Raw genomic sequence first — 17,256 nt, 5'->3', positions numbered from 1 at the left:
TTAAGTAATAAATAATATGTACAGTCAAACCTCGTTATCACATCAGCATCCGGGCTTTCTATTAAGTGTCGTCATAAGCAGAGCAACGTCTCAGCCGAAATTATCCCCAGAGTAAAATATATAATTGCAGATTTAACAAATTATTTCACATTTTCAAATGAATGCATTTTACATAGTTTCACTTTCGAACATAGTTTTTCTGATTTAACAAACAAATCATTAAAAGGCTAAGGAACAATAAAAAAAAAGTCCCTGGAAAATGATTTTTAGTTGTATTTTTAGCATCTAAAAGTGCCAGAGAGAATCAAGGCCTTTTTGTCACTCTAATCCAAGTTTGAAAAGTATCTTTAATACCATATTATACCAGTAAAGTATCACACTTTGATCCAATGGCTGTAAAACTGATATTTTGCATAATATTCTTCTAATGACTTCCTAAAGGTGTTTAGGCAAAGAGATTGCTAGACTACTTTCAAGGCAGGAAAATACTTCTCGATGTTTTAGAAGGAGTGAAACACATTTTGGAGGTGTGAAATATGCAAGAATAATGACCAAAATAGTGATCAATTCCATAAAAAAACTCTGAGGACGAAACGGAAGATTGCAGGGAGAGAAGAGATGTGCAATATGCTGATTTTTAGTATCAAGAATGTCAGATTTTAAAAAATAAATTATTCAAACAAAATATTTTTAATTTCACAAAGTCCCCCCCCCCCTTTATTTTTCTTATTTTCCAAAACTTTTTCACACAAAATGAAAATGAGCTTTCCCACGTTTTTGAGAAATATTTCCAATGTTCAATGCACGAAATATGCCTGTAGATGCGTCAGAAATATCTCAGGATTTAGGTGTGTTTAGTTGATTGCTATATTACTCATCTTATGAGCTTTAAAATAACCAATTAACAATAGCATGTTGTCTTTCAGCAAACTTTCCTAAAAAATCTTTAACTTAATAACAAATATAATGCTAGTTTCTCTCTCTCTCTCAAAAAAAAAGCAATAACCATTACCAGATATTTTCATTGTTTTGAAAAATTCTTAGCAGCAATGAAAAATTATTTCTGGCTGAATAGTTTGAAATATCATGGTGACCAGCACTAGACAAAATAAATAAATAAATAAAATAATGACTTGAAACATGAAGTGGCTCACATTAAATTTGCATGGCATGGTTTTTGAAAAAAAACCCGATATTACATCCATAATGACATCTCATCCAGCTCATGAGATGATGAGGTTTGACTGTATACATGTTTTTTCTTCATAACATACTTAAACAAGGAACAATCACAAAACATAAACATAAGGTCCAACAGAAAACAATCAGGAGTATTGAAAAATGACAAATATGTACAAATACTATAACATAGTTTCAAAAAATAAAGTCAAGAATAATATATTAAAATGTACAATTTTCATTCTTTCTCCTTTAAAACAATTTTATTTTACATATTAGACTAGAATGAACAATTTTCATTGTGTATTTAATGCATTCTGTTTTTCAAACATTCACAAGATTAATATAACACTTTCAAATAGATTAACATTTCATTACATATCTGGAAAACAAAACATGAACATTTAAAAAAAGTAATAATATATATACAACTGCAGATATTTTGTGCACATATTGTCGTTTTCTCATAGGAGCAACTTTTTTTTCAGTGTTAAGGATGGCACATTAGAGATAACAATTTAAATGCACATCACTGTTTGTACAGTAATGTTGTTAATCATGGCAGAATTAGTCACACAAATCTGCATTTACATTAGAAATGCTATTTAATCACAAAGAGACAAAAAGAGTGCTCTATACACAAGCAACCTTTTACAATATTTAATGCGAAAATAAAATTATTCATGACTATCGATAACCTTTGGTACCGGGTTGTAATTCAATTGGAACCTTCCTAGAAAAAAAATAAGAGAATCTTATTACAGAGATAATTTAAATAAATAAATAAGTATTTAAAATAAATAAGACTGATAAGAGTGTTTTCTTTTTGTGATCTCTACAGCACCACTAGACAATTTTTCCAAAAATTTGTTGCTAAAAAGGTAGCTAACTAGTTCATACCTTACATTTCGACTAGGAAAAACCAAAATATCTAAATACAAACTTTGAAAGACTAACTAAATGAAAGGCTGGTTTTAAAATTTCAAACTGAAAATAGAATACCATTTTCGAGATAAAACTGAAGTGCTCAAGTAGTGTGATGCTTTCATAATCCCAAAGCATTGTATGCTAAGTAAAACATTTTTTGATCGGATACTGATTTTTTCTGCAACTAAAACAAAGCTGGACCGAAATATTTTAGTGTCAAATGTGTGAGCAAATCAATGAAATTTGCATAAACAGTTACAGGGTTTGGCGAGTTGCAGTAACCAAGGGGCACCCCTAGCACCATTAAAAAATTTAAAAAAAAAAGGAAAACACCATGAAATATTCTCCATTCAAAACCAATGTAATATAACTTCAAAGTCAGCTGATTGAACATTGTTGTACTACTTTAGACACACAAATGAATAAATAAAACCTCAGTGTAAGTCATTTAAAAATGTAGTTCAATCTTTTGAAAACTTCTTCAAACAGCAGTCTATTTTGTCACTAAACTCAATTACTTTGCAGTTGGACAATCCCAAAGTTGCATGTTAAATGGACAAGATAGAGAATTGTAAGTTGGTTACAAAAAATAACTGTACATTCATGCGAATATGACCGTACATGGTTTAGCTTTTAGTATAAATTATTTTTATCACTATCATTAGACAGCTAAATAATTGTTAAGGACAGAAGTCTGACATACCTGTCTTGTTTATATCATCCATGGTTTGTTCCTTGCAATCTGTACCACGATGACCAACTTTACCACAGTTATAGCACGTTATTAATTTTAATGGGACAGCAGTAGTTTGAGGAAATGCACCATAACATTGAGATGGGGAAGCAACTTGTCCAGGACTTCCTTGAGTAGAAGGCGATTGCAGTGTGAAAGTTTGTCCAGGATACATAAGCTCGGGAGGTATAGCAGTTATTCCATTTGGTAAGGCATAACTGTAACCTTGTCCTGGATTTGCCATCCCGGGCTGTGGTACAAAGCCATTTGCTGGTGCTTGGGCCTGCAGGAATGGTATAGAATGAAACACATAGGGCATTCCAAGGTAAGGCAACGATACCGGCACAGCGGATGGCTGTGGAGTTGTTCCAGGAGACATTGAAGGCGAGGGGGCGGGGGACGGCCTTGCAGAGTTGGTTGTAAAGCAAGAACAAGACACAGCAGTTAATTGCGTTGTGGAAGATAAAATATATCCCGTTGCATACGGAGTTTCTGAAGACTGTTGTACAACTTTTGCCCCCATGTCATTGTCCCTTTTTTGGTTTGACCTACTTGATGCTCCAGAGTTCGTTACAGCTGTAACATTACTACTTTTTTGAGTAGTTATGCTACAAGAAGCACTTGGTACTGTGACAGATCCAGAAGTCACAGGAAATGGGGACACTGTTGATATGGGTAAATTTGTTGATGATAAGATTCTATCTGGTGTGACAGTATGAGCTCTTGGTTGTCCCGGTAGAAAAGTAAGTGCACTTGGTAAGGGTACCCTTGAAAATTGATTATCAAAAACAACTGTACCAGGACTTATATGTTGAGGAGCACTATTTGTTCGACATGGTACAGGCAAATATGCAGGTTTTATATTTTGAGGAGGTGGTATTGGCGTAACAATAGTAGTATATGGTGCCGCAAAAGGAAGTACAGAAAGGGAAGTGCGATTTATACTTTTTAACAAAATATCATCTTCTGGCCGCTTAAAATTGGAATCATGAACATTTGATTCAGTTTCACTAATTTTGCCCACTTCTGCAAGAGATTTGCTTGTCCCTAGAGAAAAAATTATAAACTTTATGACAAAACACATGTACAATACATGAAATAAACAAAAATATAAAAACAGATCTCTTATAATCAACATTACGTAACATCCATTGTATTCAGACTACCCCCTCCCCCCCAGTCCTAGCCGTATAGTAACACTAATTAAAATTTTGTTCACCAAGATTTTCATAGGCTGTATAAGGTTTTTTTTCTAAATCTTTTTCGCTTTCAACGACCATTTTTTCTGCGCTATGAATCTTAAACATTTCAGTTGGATTTCATAGCTACAATACAATGTAATTTTAGAAATGTTAATATGTAAATCCAAAATACAGTAAAACTCTTCTAATGCAGACACTAATGGGACAAATTTTTTTGTCCTTAATAGAGGGGTGTCCGCTGCACAGGGGTTTAATAAGGAAACTTGCCTTGGACTCGGGGAATTTAAAATTGTCCTCAGTTGAGGGGTGTCCGTTAGGAGTGGTTTTACTGTATTTATAACATTGAAAAAAAAAGTCAGCAGAAGAGAAATTAATATAATAATAAAAACAACCGATTTATGTTTTAAAAATGCCAACTGTGATGATACTAAAAAAGAGCCAGCTAAATCCTTCTGATTTTTTGCTTCTGTAGAATTTGATAGTCTCTGAAATTCAGATCTTTAAATGACCACTTTACACATTTCAACTATAAACATATCAATAATTAAAACTTACTTTTATCATTACTGTCTTCATTGCTGGAACTTAAAGAACTACTTTGATTGTAGACTTCAGCAGGCGATGGACTCTGAGGGGGACTTGAATACTCTGAGCATGCAGGAGAACTATCATTACTAGCAACATGAGTTAAGGCTCCAGGCTTGACAACAGCAACACATTTAGGAATATAGTTGTTAAGCAATCCATTCGGTGGGCTAGATAAATTAAACATACAAGAGTTTCAAAAGAATGAATTTAAGCAAAACATTTATTGCAGCACTCAAGTTACTCATTCAACAAAAATTGATGTGTTAAATACTAAAAATTACAGTAGATCATTCACTTGTACAATCAATTTTTAAAGCATTACAAATTGGTTGAAATAAAATGGAACCACAACACGGAATAACATCATTCCTCAACCGACTACAAGCACTGGTAGTGGTACATTAGTAATACTTCAAATTGTTCTGCTCCTACGGCTGCTCATTGACGGTGAGCCGCAGTTGCAGTATCACTTGTTATGATTGCTTTGGGATGGTGAAAGCCAAGCACATGAAACAATACATACAAATCTCAGCAGTAAAAAGGTAAATGATGTTTTAGCCCAATTTAGGAATGTGGTTGAAAAAACATACTGAAGCAGCTATAAAGGAATGCAAACTCTTATTCATACAGACATGTAACACACTGAAGGGAAAAATACTGAAATACCACGGCACCATAACATACTTTTGTAAATCAAGTAAACTAACTGATATAACAAATGTATAATACCAGAGTGTATTAAAAAAGCATGAACTTTTCAAAACAATAAAAGACCTCAGGAATGTCAGTTATTAATAAATTAGATAGTTTTTTAATGACTGAAAAGATTATTAACAAAGCTAATCTATCCTATTCTTTAACCCATTAATGCCGGTTTCGAAAAAAACAATAAACTGTGATAATTTTATTAGTATTTATTTATTTTATGTCTATATATTATAATTTTTTTCCCGGTTGGTATATTTTTGTACCAACCGGCATGAATGGGTTAAGCTATTGAAACATTTATTTCAATTTCAAGCATTATTGCACCAAAAAACTATGAGTTAAAACAAATTTTAATATTGATGCATATTATTCAAATCAAATTTAGTACAGATGACCGAAAAATAAGGGAAAATAAAGTAGTCTTATATGAGATCAATTAGATCTCATATAAGACTACCAATTATTATCAATTATTATCAATTTAGAGTCAAATGATTTTTTTTAATTAAAAAAAATCAATCTAATTTTTAATAAAAAGTTCAACCATAATTTATAGAGCTGGTAAGTAAATATTGGTAGTATATAAAATCTTTATTTGTCAGGCATACAAATTATTATTCCTAAGTATTTTGTTTTAAGTGTCATCATTCACTTCTGGAGCATGGGATTGGGGTCCATCCAACACGATTCAAATGTTTTTTTTTTTATTTATCAAATTCTTTTAATTCCACATCAAACTTGGAGCGTTGTACAACAGCATACTTGCCAACCTCCGAAGGAAAAAAACAGGATATTCTACTAGAGGTATATAGGTGATTCACCAGTCGCATATCTTCACAACAGAATTATTAAATTATGCTTTTAAATAACATAAATACTAAATTTAAAGTGAAATGTGGATTTTTCACCGATGTAAGAAAATTTGCAGCAGCAAGAAAAATATAGTGCAAAGGAAAAACCAAATAATAAGAAGTGAATTTGCTTAAAGTTTTGTACCCCCGTAGCTAAAGAATTTAATTACTAAAATCCGAAAGAAAAAATCAATAGTTTATGAAAATAAAATATAAAATAAGTAGGTATAGGGTAGCAAATGTTAAAAAAACTTCAAACTTTCAAAATAATTGAAATATTTTCAAGATGCAAAAGGATTGAAATATGCTGCAATTTTCGGCAAAGCACGTGCTTCATTGATCATGCAATGTGGAAAGCTTCCAAAAAATTAATTTTTACTAAATGAGTTTTTAATTGGAAAAATTCTTATTCCCAGACATTGGTAGACTCTAAAGGGCGCCATCTATTGAGAAAAAAGTGAAACTTTTTGACGACTGACTGAAAAAACTGCAAAAACGGGAGAAAATTGTAAAAAAAAGGAAATCGGAGGATGGAAGAAAAAACGGGAGTCTCCTGTTAAAAACAGTCGAGTTGGCAAGTATGCAACAGACATGTTAGAGATTTCTGATAAACATTCCTTTTTGCAAGAAATTAAATAAAAGATAAGCAATAAAATTCAAAATTGCTGCAAGAGGGTGGTCAATGCACAACTGAAATCGTATAACACAACGATAATCCCTTTGTTTACTGTTTTCTCAAAAGGATCTATTTCACCACTTAATTCCATAGATCGTATTCGCATTTTTCCAATCACACTTCGGGATTACGCAGCGTACTCTAACCACTCAAACTGCCTGTTCGTTAAGTAGAGAATGAGCTGATGTGCAGTAAGCATCACTTCAGAGATTTGAATAAAGTTAAACGAATCGTAGCGCAGGAAATTGCTGCTTCCGTCGTGTTAGGCATAAATGCCTGTTAGCAACAACAGTAAATAATCCTATCTGATCACCTCACAACAACAATATTAAACCAGATTGTTTTTCATTACTTACAATGTATTACCAAGCATTCTGCATGACTGGGGTAAAAACGCTTATCAGCACTCATTTTGGCTTTGGTCGAATCGACCAAATGTTTGGTTTCACTTTCGCCCACCTTTGCGGAACTCCGTAGTGGATGACATCACATTGAAGCTTTAGAAGGAATCTGATGGACCGTGTGCTCAACGATAGCACTGATGAGTGTCCATTCATGTGACTTGGATATGCTAATGACCCTGGGGATATTTAAACCACTTGCAGCTTATGTTCTTTCTCTTTGATTGTTTCTCATTGTCGTAGGCGGTTGCTTCATCGGCATTCGAACTTGCTTGTTCGTGCCACTCGCCCCTCTTCAATATCATGGGTTTATGTTAGCTTATTTTCTAATGGGTTTAAAGTTTTACATTGAAGCTTTAGTCGATAGTCATGCCGTTTAGATTTCATCATTTCTGTATTACTCATCTGGTACATTTAATTCTTATGTTTTTAGTATATTTTATAATTTACAGACTGTTTTAGCTATATACCTTGTTGTTTAATAAACATCGTTCAAGTATGAAATAGTGTATTAGTCTTCTTCCAGAACTCACTTTGCAAATATTAAATGAAATATCGCGGAGATATTATTAGATTAGAAATTCTCCTTAACAAGTTGGTTAAGTAGCTGCACACGCGAAAAGAAATTTTTTGCACGGGGGAAAAAAAATACAGATTTACACCAAAATAAAGTTTTTGCTTTTCGAAAATACAGAAAAATCACGTCTGTCATAATCCTAATTTATTTTACCATAAAGGAAGTTTTTAGCATTTTAGCTAAACAGCTTTAAATCAAGAAATAAAATGTACTGTAACAATAAGGCATAGTAAGGAATAACAAAAAAGAATACATGTTGATCAGTTAAACAAGCTTTTCTTTTCAAAAAAAAAAAAAAAAATGAAACAAATTTTTTAAAATAAACTAAAATAATAAAATTTAAAATTTGAAAAGAGGCAAAAACCTTTTTCTATCCAGAGATTTCCTGAGAGTTGCATCTTTCAGGATTCCAAGTGCTTCTAATCCTTCATTAGGCATAGCTTGGAGCTGTAAAAATGATTACTTTTTAATCAAAGATGCAGTTCTTTTATTTGATTCAAAATTTACAAACGATCATGGCATGGGTGTGAACAATATTTCATAATTTCTTTCAGGGAAAAAACCCCCAAAGATTTAAAAATCTTTTCTAAAAACATAAAACAGGGTGGCGACAGGAACTGGAAAAAAAAGTTCCCTGACTTTTCCCTGATTAAGTTCACCAAATTTCCCTGATTTACGTTACCAATGATAATGGTTTCCTTTCTTTGCCCTACCTGAAAAGCATTGCATATTAAATTAAATGCAGTGTTTAGAATGGTTTAAGCAGTTAATTAAAAATATATTTTGAAAAGATGCATCCTTTTTTTGGTAAAAATAGTATATTAAATTATCGACAGAAAAATATTGTAGGAAATCTAAAACAAATCAGGGGTCTGGCCAGAGGATATTTGGGTCCGTTAACGGACCCTTCACAAAAATCGGATCAACCAAAACGGACCTTTCACAAAATCCTGATCAAACAAAACGGACCCTTCACAAAATTCTGATAAACAAGATCAGATCTTTCACAAATTGTTTATTGAAAGAGCAAATCTGAAAGCAAAATAACGCGTATTTCTGTGTATAAACCAATAACTTTTGGAACCTTTTTGTAAGTCAAATTAGAGGGATCAGCTTATACAAAATCGGTTAATTTTGAAAAAAAAAAAAAAAAAATCGGTGCTCTTGCAATGCTCCTGCTCTTGCGATGCTGCGAGGGATAAATAATTGCTACTGCCTAATAAATATAATGGTTGTTTGTTTTATCACATCTAATTAGCAGCGATGTTGTTGTAAACTTTTCTGAAAAGGCATTGGTAAGCACTTTTCTCTCTGCTCATGATTTAATAAACAATAATAATATATATCTGCGAAATGAACTTAGAACTGCAAAGGGATAGGGGAAAGGGAGGCTATGGGTGGGGAAAAAATATGATTGCTTCAGAAAGGGTTACCAACTTCAAAATTATCACCACTTAGCGTCTGTCGTTGAACCTTTATAATGACTTGATTAGAAAATATTCTCATCATTTTACCAGCTTGTCAATATTTGCGTTTTACGGTGCGGTGCGATGTTCAATTGTTATTTTGGGAGAAAATTATATGAGTTTTGATTTTTTGATGCTAACAAGGATGATTAACTTTAAATAAACTCTTTTAATTACCGGTTTTTTTTTCTTTAGATGTCTACATTTTGAAAAATGCAATCTTTTAACATCCGATATGAGAATCATATTTTGTTCTTTTTTCAAGCTAGCTTCGTTTTATTAGGATGCAAATAAATGAAAAGTCTCTTTATTTCTGTTAGAACTCTCTTTTCAAGTTTTTAAAGCATAATTCCATTTTCTGTTATGAGTCAAAAATTAAAATGCTGAATAGATGGTTTATTTTATTTTATTTATTTATTTTATTTTTTTTTTGCGTCAACTGTGTCCACAAATATTAATGAAATGTTTATCATAGGACTCTAAAATACAATTTAAAAATAATTTTATCAAAAATATTTCTTTTACAAGCCGTTTTTATACTTTTGGTGCCTTCACTTGGAGAATTGCGATCTCTTTGCATCCGCTATGGGAATCCGATTTTTCGAATTTTTGATGATTATTACGCTTTGTTAAGAGGTAAACAATTAAAATATCTTTTTATTTTTGTTAAAACCACGGAATTTATAAGTTTTAAACGAAATTCTGTGCTTTTTAAGAGTGTCTTGGGTCAAAAAGTTAAATACTGAACCCTATTTTGAATTTTATTTTATTTATTTTTTGTTACAATTATTTTAAATAATGCACAGAAATATTTTTAGTATAATTTAACATAATGTAGAATGGTAGATAAATATTGATACTTGAGAGAGCGATGCCCCCCCCCCCCCCCCGCCAAATATCAGAGAAACACCTCAGAATGATTTTCTCAACATAGAAGAGAAAAACACTCAACTTTAAGTTTAATTGATGCAGTTTGTGCCATCTCTAAATTCTAAAATTTCGTTTTAACATTTTTTTTTTTTTTTTTTTGCGAATTTATTTGATTTTTCACAAAATTAATTCATTTTTCACAAAATTATTTGATTTTTCACAAAAAACGGACCCTGTGAAAAATCCTGGACAGACCCCTGCAAATACTTAACTTCCATGAACCAGTTAACATAAGAATTCTAAGAAATTATTAAAATCACTCTTAAAGACATATCTAATCATGATAAAACTAAAAAATTTAAATGGAAATAATCTTGAACTGAATTTTCAAGCAGTATAATTGTTGCTGCAAGAATAACATCTGATAGTTAATGTATAGAAGTAATGTAGTTTTACTTACACAAATAAGCCGTGTGCAGGTAAACGGCAGTATCTGCAGATATTAGTTTTCCAGATATTTCAAGAAATGTGTGGTGGATTCACTACTAACAATAGGAAAATGTTGGAATTAGACGTTTTTTTCGCGCCCCTTTTTCAGCGGAACCCAAATAAGCCAGTATGTACAATAAAGATAACATATAATAGATGACAAAAATGAAAAAAAAAAAAAAAAAAAATGTGCAGTTACTGCCCTTTACTTGCACACAGCAGAATAGACATTTTTATGTGAAATTAATTGAAATCTTTCAACAACCAGTCATATTGAGTTATTCTCTAATCAAGAACTTAGGTTTTAGTGAATGAATACAGCATTTTAACTATTAAAAATTGATAAAAATATTCACTTATGTACACAACTCAATTTCAAATGATTTCATTAGTTATTGAAAAAAATTTTAGATTACTTTAGTCACAAATAATATTTAAATTCAAAAACAATTATTAATTTCAAAATGTATATGAATATGGTTTTAAAATTAAAGAGTTTTAAAGTCTGAAAAAAAAAAAACCATCGTGATAGCAGTATGCTAATTACTTCAAGAGTAAAGGCAAGACAGCAAAGTCATTAATGACGACTTCCTCTTTGCCTATAGGGTTGTTTATTTTTTCGTAGCTTGGAATGCTTGGAAAGAAAATTCAAGCAAGGTAAAATAAACAACTTTACATAAGCAATCTTAGGAAGCTCATCCTACGATTGAATACTTTGACCTTGAGGGAAAAAGTTGCACTAATATGCGGCACTGTATAATCGCACCTCATTAATTTTACTTTTTTAAAAACAAATAATTGGCGGAAAATTCGTAGGGAATTAAAGTATTTCATTTTGGAAGGAAAAAAATTTTTTTTCCTTCATTCGATCAATTTTCCCTGAATTTTTGCTATTTTTTCAAAATTCCCTGATATTTCCCTGATTTTTCCCTGAGTGATAAAGTTCCCTGACTTTTCCCTGATCTCCCCTTTTATTTTTTTTAATGAAGCTTCCCCAGTAAACTTATGAACTAGTTTTTGACTACATGTAAGCAACTTTTCCTCTTAAATGTAATAGGTGTTTTTCCTCTTGAGAGCAATAGGTATTTCATCCGGAGAAAAAAACAGAAGCCTTTGTGGCACAATAAACATATTTATGTGCAGTATGGTACTCAACTAGCTTAGAAGTTAATCTTGACTTTCAATCTTCCAAGTGGCAGAACAGCACGAGTATGTTGGAGCTTGCTGCGATAAGGGTCAATCTTTATCTGCTGGTGACTGATTAATTGAAATGAGCTGTGAGCTTGTGGTAAATAATGCAAAAATTGAAGTAGCTGAGAGGACAACATTTAGCAAGGGAAATTTGTACAGTCAGGAGAGATAAGCAGAGATACAAGAAAGATAATAGAAAACAATAGATTTTCAGTTTATCCTTAAAGGAGAAAAGAAACCCAAAATCTTCAAAAGACTGAAAAAGGGACAGATATCTCAACTTTTATAGTTAGAGTGCTAAGCTGTGAGCTTTTTAAAGTGTCCAGCCTATTAATATTCAGTGTAAGTTCAACCAGGACGTGTGATAGTTCTTGAAAAAACATCTTATGTCTCGTGAAACATCATAAAGAGCCCAAGTTAAAAGAGACTTGTTTATTATGGCTATGATATATACAACATGTTTAACAGAATATTGAAAACAAGCTCTTTAAAAAACTAGGTAGCTCATTGGACTTTGAATGACTTCTGAAGCAAACCAGCTAAGTAAAAGCGTGAAAAATTATTTTAAACATTTAGAGCTATGATATTCATGTCAAGAGCAAAAAGACGAAGCGATTGGCAAAAAAAGACTCCAATGAGATGTCAAAAAACAACAAAGTCAGACTTGGGTTGTAATTGAAAAAAAAGAGAATGAAGTAAAGTGACAGGAGTTTAAATGCTACTAGCAATTTGCATATCCTGCTGACATGATCTTGTTACAAGACAGAAAGAACGAATAAGAAGAAACTATTGCAAATTAAGGTACAAATAATTTTTGAAAATTGATTTATCTCTATTCTTAATATAGAATAAGGGATGCAGTGATTAATCGGCAGTATTCAGCAATCGGCCACTTCGACAATTACTTGCAACCTGCCGACTTTTACAGATTAATAGGATGAAAACTTTTAACAAGAAGTTCCGTCTAGAACTATAAGAGCCTATTTTCCCGTATACCCATAATACTTTCTAGTACCTGATCAATATTCTCAAAAATAGCTATAATCGCAAATTGTTTCAAACATATTTTTTAAATATTTTAAGCTAATTTCTAGGAATACAATATTCCTCACTCATCTAAAAAAATTAGATGCGTAAAAAAAACGAACAAATAAAATAGCAGCACCTTTTAAACAAAGAAGCTAATACACTTTTTTAAATTAAAAAAAATAAAAAATTCTTTAACAGCTTTCAAAACAAAAAAATAATTAAAATTAATAAGCTTATTAAAATAAATACATCACATAAAAAAAAGTTTTTTTCCCTGTTGCCAAAAATAATTTTTTAAATGAATTAATGCACTTACCAAAATAATAAAAACAATAAAATGTCAACTTAAAGAAATACTTTTCATTGTCAAAAAAAAAAAAAAATCGTCTGCGCATATCTTTGTGTAGAAACATAAATGACTTCGAGTTTATTCGCCGAAAACTGAATACCTAAATTAAAACCTTAGTGTGAAAATAAAAACAAATCATATCAACAATAATTATTTCACAGTTAACACCATAGCTGCGGAGTCGGAGTCAACCTCATTTTGGGATAAGGAGTCGGAGACGAATATCCAAGTATCGGAGTCAAGTCATTTGTCCTCCGTGTATAAATTTTTGCCAAAGCCACGAAGTCAGAGTCGAAGTCGGGGAGTCAGAGTCCGATTAATTATCGGGCACAGGAGTCGGATTCAGGTGCCCCTAAATTCTCGGAGTCAGAGTCTGGCGTCAAGAGCTATTTCCAACAAAATTTGTTTGAAATAAATCCGCCTTCAAGTACGGAATCTACATTGACTTTCAGTTTCCCTGTAGGCGCTAATGTTAAGGGATTTGAACTGTTCAAAATTGAACGGAAAATTGTTCAAATCAAAACGATATTTTATATACAAGTTTTTCATCAAAAGCTTTTTCCCACAAAGTTTGTTTGAAGCAAATTCGTCTCACAGTTCGGAATTGCCTTGAATTCCCTCGTAGGTACTGATGTTAAGTTTTTTTGAACTGTTCAAAATTGAACAAAAAATAGTTCAAATCAAAAAGTGAAATATAGGAATGAGGTGTCCTCGCCGAGATCTTTCGAACAAAAAAAAGTTTGTTTGAATCAGACTATTCATTCAAAAGTTATTGGGGGGGGGGGGGGGGACAGACTGACAGACATTTTTTCCCATCTCAATACCCTACTTTCTAATTTTTCGATATCTATTTGATTATTTTGTTTATGACTTTTTTTTTTGTTTTCACAATATTTTTTAAATGCATTAAGCCTTCTTTCATGCTTTTTTCTTCTGACTTTTACTGGGAAAGTAGGCTAAAAATTACTTTTGCATAGAGAAAGAAACTATGATGAATGAATTAATTACACTCATCAATAGATTTAAACTCTAAATGCAGTTCTTTTATTTGCTTCAAAATTTACATCATGGTAGGTTATGAACAACATTCCATACTTTCTGTCAGGGGGAGGGGATGCAATTACATAAAAAACATACGGAAAATTCAAATTGAAACTAAAATTAAAAAAAAAAAAATAGATTTTGAAAAAAAAAAAAAAAAAGCTTTTAAAGAATTGAAATTAAAAGGGAACAGTTGGGAACCCTCAGGAAATCCCCAGTGCTGAAAAAGGGGATAGCTGCAATACCTGTGACTAGAATATTAAACAAAATATAAAAAATGGTTAAAAAAAACAGCTGTCCAGTGTCAAATCACTGTTGGAGGGCTGTTTCCCATTATTTATTCCTGAACTGCCAGATACATTCTGAACCAAGAAACTACTTGATAATTTCTAGTTTGGGGTCACTCTTAACACATGTCACTTTCATTCTAATCAGCTTATATATACCTATAATTATATCTATTGCCATACCTCTTCTATTCTGCACTGTCGTAATGAGTCCCACTGGTCATAGATTAGATCCTTTGGTTGGCTCCTTTCAACAGATATTGTATTAGGAAGAATAGTACAGGTACTGCGATCTGAATATGGTACAGCAGCATGACTCCAGGGTGATCCACAACGAGAATTTGTTTCAGAGTTTACAGGGGAAGTATATGGTGACGAAGAAGGAGACTGCAATGGTGAAGTGGGAGGAGACACTCTACTGCACACACTGCTCCTATAATATAATGAATTTTAAAACTCAAACTGTTAACAAAAGAAAGTTTCTTAATTCTGAAACCCACGCCCCATCTAATTTAATCTAAAATCAACTATAAAAGCATCTTCTCACATAAGCTGTCCTAATTTCACTTCACTCTGAATGAATCAGAACTGAAAGGAATTTCAGACAGTGAATTGGTTCACAAGCTGAAATCTCCTTTACTGACTCGACAAGTGAACAGAGATTATCATTTTTGTTACCAAGTAAACCTAAGCTGCTGATTAACACGGAGTGAAATGAATCTGTCTGAGTTAAGCAAGATCAGAGCAGAAGATCACTGGCATTTTAAAAATATAGCAACAATTTAAAATAAAGGCAAAAATATTGCAAGCTGTTCATTCAAATGTTCTTAAAATCACAAGAACTTATGTTCTGCTTATTAAACTCATCTCTTTTTCCTTCCTTTTTTTGGCAATTAATTATTCAGTAGAACTTTTTACATGATTCATGCTCAATTTGGATGAAAAAATTTCCATGACATCATAGAACGTTTCATGACCTTGTTATACAAAGAGACTAGTACTATTTAATGTCAAAATTTAGCAAATAATTAGCAAAACTTTTATTCATTTCATTAACTCATCGAAGCACGCTGTTACAGAAGCAGATAAAATAGGATTCCAGAACTCAGTTTTGTTTTTGGGAATGTTCAATTTTCTGGTTAAACCACTCAAGATTTTTCCATAACTATAAGTAAGCTCCCATAACTTCTAATGAAAATATTTATTTTCCATGACCTGTACAAACCTTGTTTTTAATACAATTAGTTTTTGAAACAATTCGAAACATCAGGCATACATTATATAACTTAATAAACTGAAAAAAAAAAAGTAAACCAGTGATTTAGACATTTGAAAGCTTGCATCTCAATCATTTAGAGAATCTTCAGAAATTTTAAAATGAAGGCATTGCAAAAATTAACATTTATACATTTGCTTTTCTAAACAGTTCAATCAAAATCACCCAATTCTACAGCGGATGAACAAAGAAAAAAAAAAAATCTTGAAGTGAAACCAGTGGTTCATGTTCGTGAAGTTCGTAATTTTTCCGGAGGGGGTCAGCGGAAGTCTGAAGTTTGGGAACCTCTGCCCTAAGCGATCACGAAATATGTTAATTTAATAGAGTGTCAACTTACTGTGGTTCCATAATTTCAATTCTTAAAAGAGTTTTCCATTTGAGTGTTTTCTTTTTTTGAAAAGTACACAATAAAATACCTAATACAGTCGGACCCCGATTTAACAAACCTTTATTTAACGAATCTTGTGATTTAGCGAATTTTTTCCCCCCCAACTAAAATGAAGGCAAAGAAACATATTTACCGAACATTAAACCACGAATTAACAATTTATTCTAACAGCCAGAAAAAACTTTTTTTGTTAATTTCAGTTAGGAAATGTTGGATTGCTTTCCAAATGGCTCACCCAAAAGACAAACCCATATTGTCTGAAGCAAAAAAAGACTTTTCTTGGAATCTTCAATTTTTGACGGGATAGGGGGAAACCAATGAATAGCGATTCTGATGCAGAAAGCAATTATGAAACTCTCATTAAAACTTACTTTTTCAAATGTTTTACATGGACTGGAAACTAAAAACATATCTCATGCAGCAGGCTGTATATGACACAGTATTTTCTTCTCTCCGAAAAGTCGAAAGAGAACTATTTTGAGTCAAATATCAAAGAAATTATCAAATCAATTGCACAATACTTTAAAATTTCAAATTAACTACTATAATAAGTCATGGAATACTAGGTAAAAAGTCTACACTTTCTAATTATGGATATTTTTGCACAGTTGCTTATTAAGGCATTTAAATAAGCTAAGTGCAATATTTTTTCCAGCTTCGATATTATGAAAGCCCCGATTTAACGTATAAAAGTTTCAGTCTCATGAATTCGTTAAATCAGGGTCCGACTGTATTAATTTGAACAGCTCATTTTTGAAAAGATATAACAGCTTCTTGTCAGTCAGGTCTATTAAAGATAAAAACAAAGCTCAAGGGTTTTTAGTCAACTGGAGGTTAACTTACAGGGTTTCCTGTAAATGCGTGTCACATTAGAGAGGTTTTCTCAACTTGAACTCAGCATTAGTCCAACCATTGTAAAAATAAATATCAACTTTTGAGGTCCAACATTTACAGTACTTCATTCAACAAAAGAAAAATGACAAAAATTCTAGGAGTATATTACATATTAATCACAAGTCTAAAAGAAT

The 17,256-nt window shown here is 32.0% G+C and overlaps 1 protein-coding gene across 1 annotated transcript in view; it reads right to left on the bottom strand.

The window, feature by feature from the left end:
* Positions 1-1,856: 1,856 nt before the first annotated feature.
* Positions 1,857-17,256, bottom strand: part of LOC129224230 (zinc finger CCHC domain-containing protein 2-like) — a 35,625-nt gene continuing 20,225 nt past the window's right edge. The window contains exons 8-12 of the mRNA XM_054858651.1: positions 14,748-14,997; positions 8,207-8,289; positions 4,597-4,796; positions 2,810-3,886; positions 1,857-1,912 (exon numbers count right to left, since the gene is read on the bottom strand). Of these exons, the coding sequence (XP_054714626.1) occupies positions 1,857-1,912; positions 2,810-3,886; positions 4,597-4,796; positions 8,207-8,289; positions 14,748-14,997 (1,666 nt within the window). The remainder of the gene's footprint in view (positions 1,913-2,809; positions 3,887-4,596; positions 4,797-8,206; positions 8,290-14,747; positions 14,998-17,256) is intronic.

This window comes from Uloborus diversus, chromosome 6 (assembly GCF_026930045.1).
Source record: "Uloborus diversus isolate 005 chromosome 6, Udiv.v.3.1, whole genome shotgun sequence".
NCBI classification, from domain to species: domain Eukaryota; kingdom Metazoa; phylum Arthropoda; class Arachnida; order Araneae; family Uloboridae; genus Uloborus; species Uloborus diversus.
Note: the sequence above shows the minus strand (reverse complement) of the source record. Positions and strands in the feature narration are given on the sequence as shown.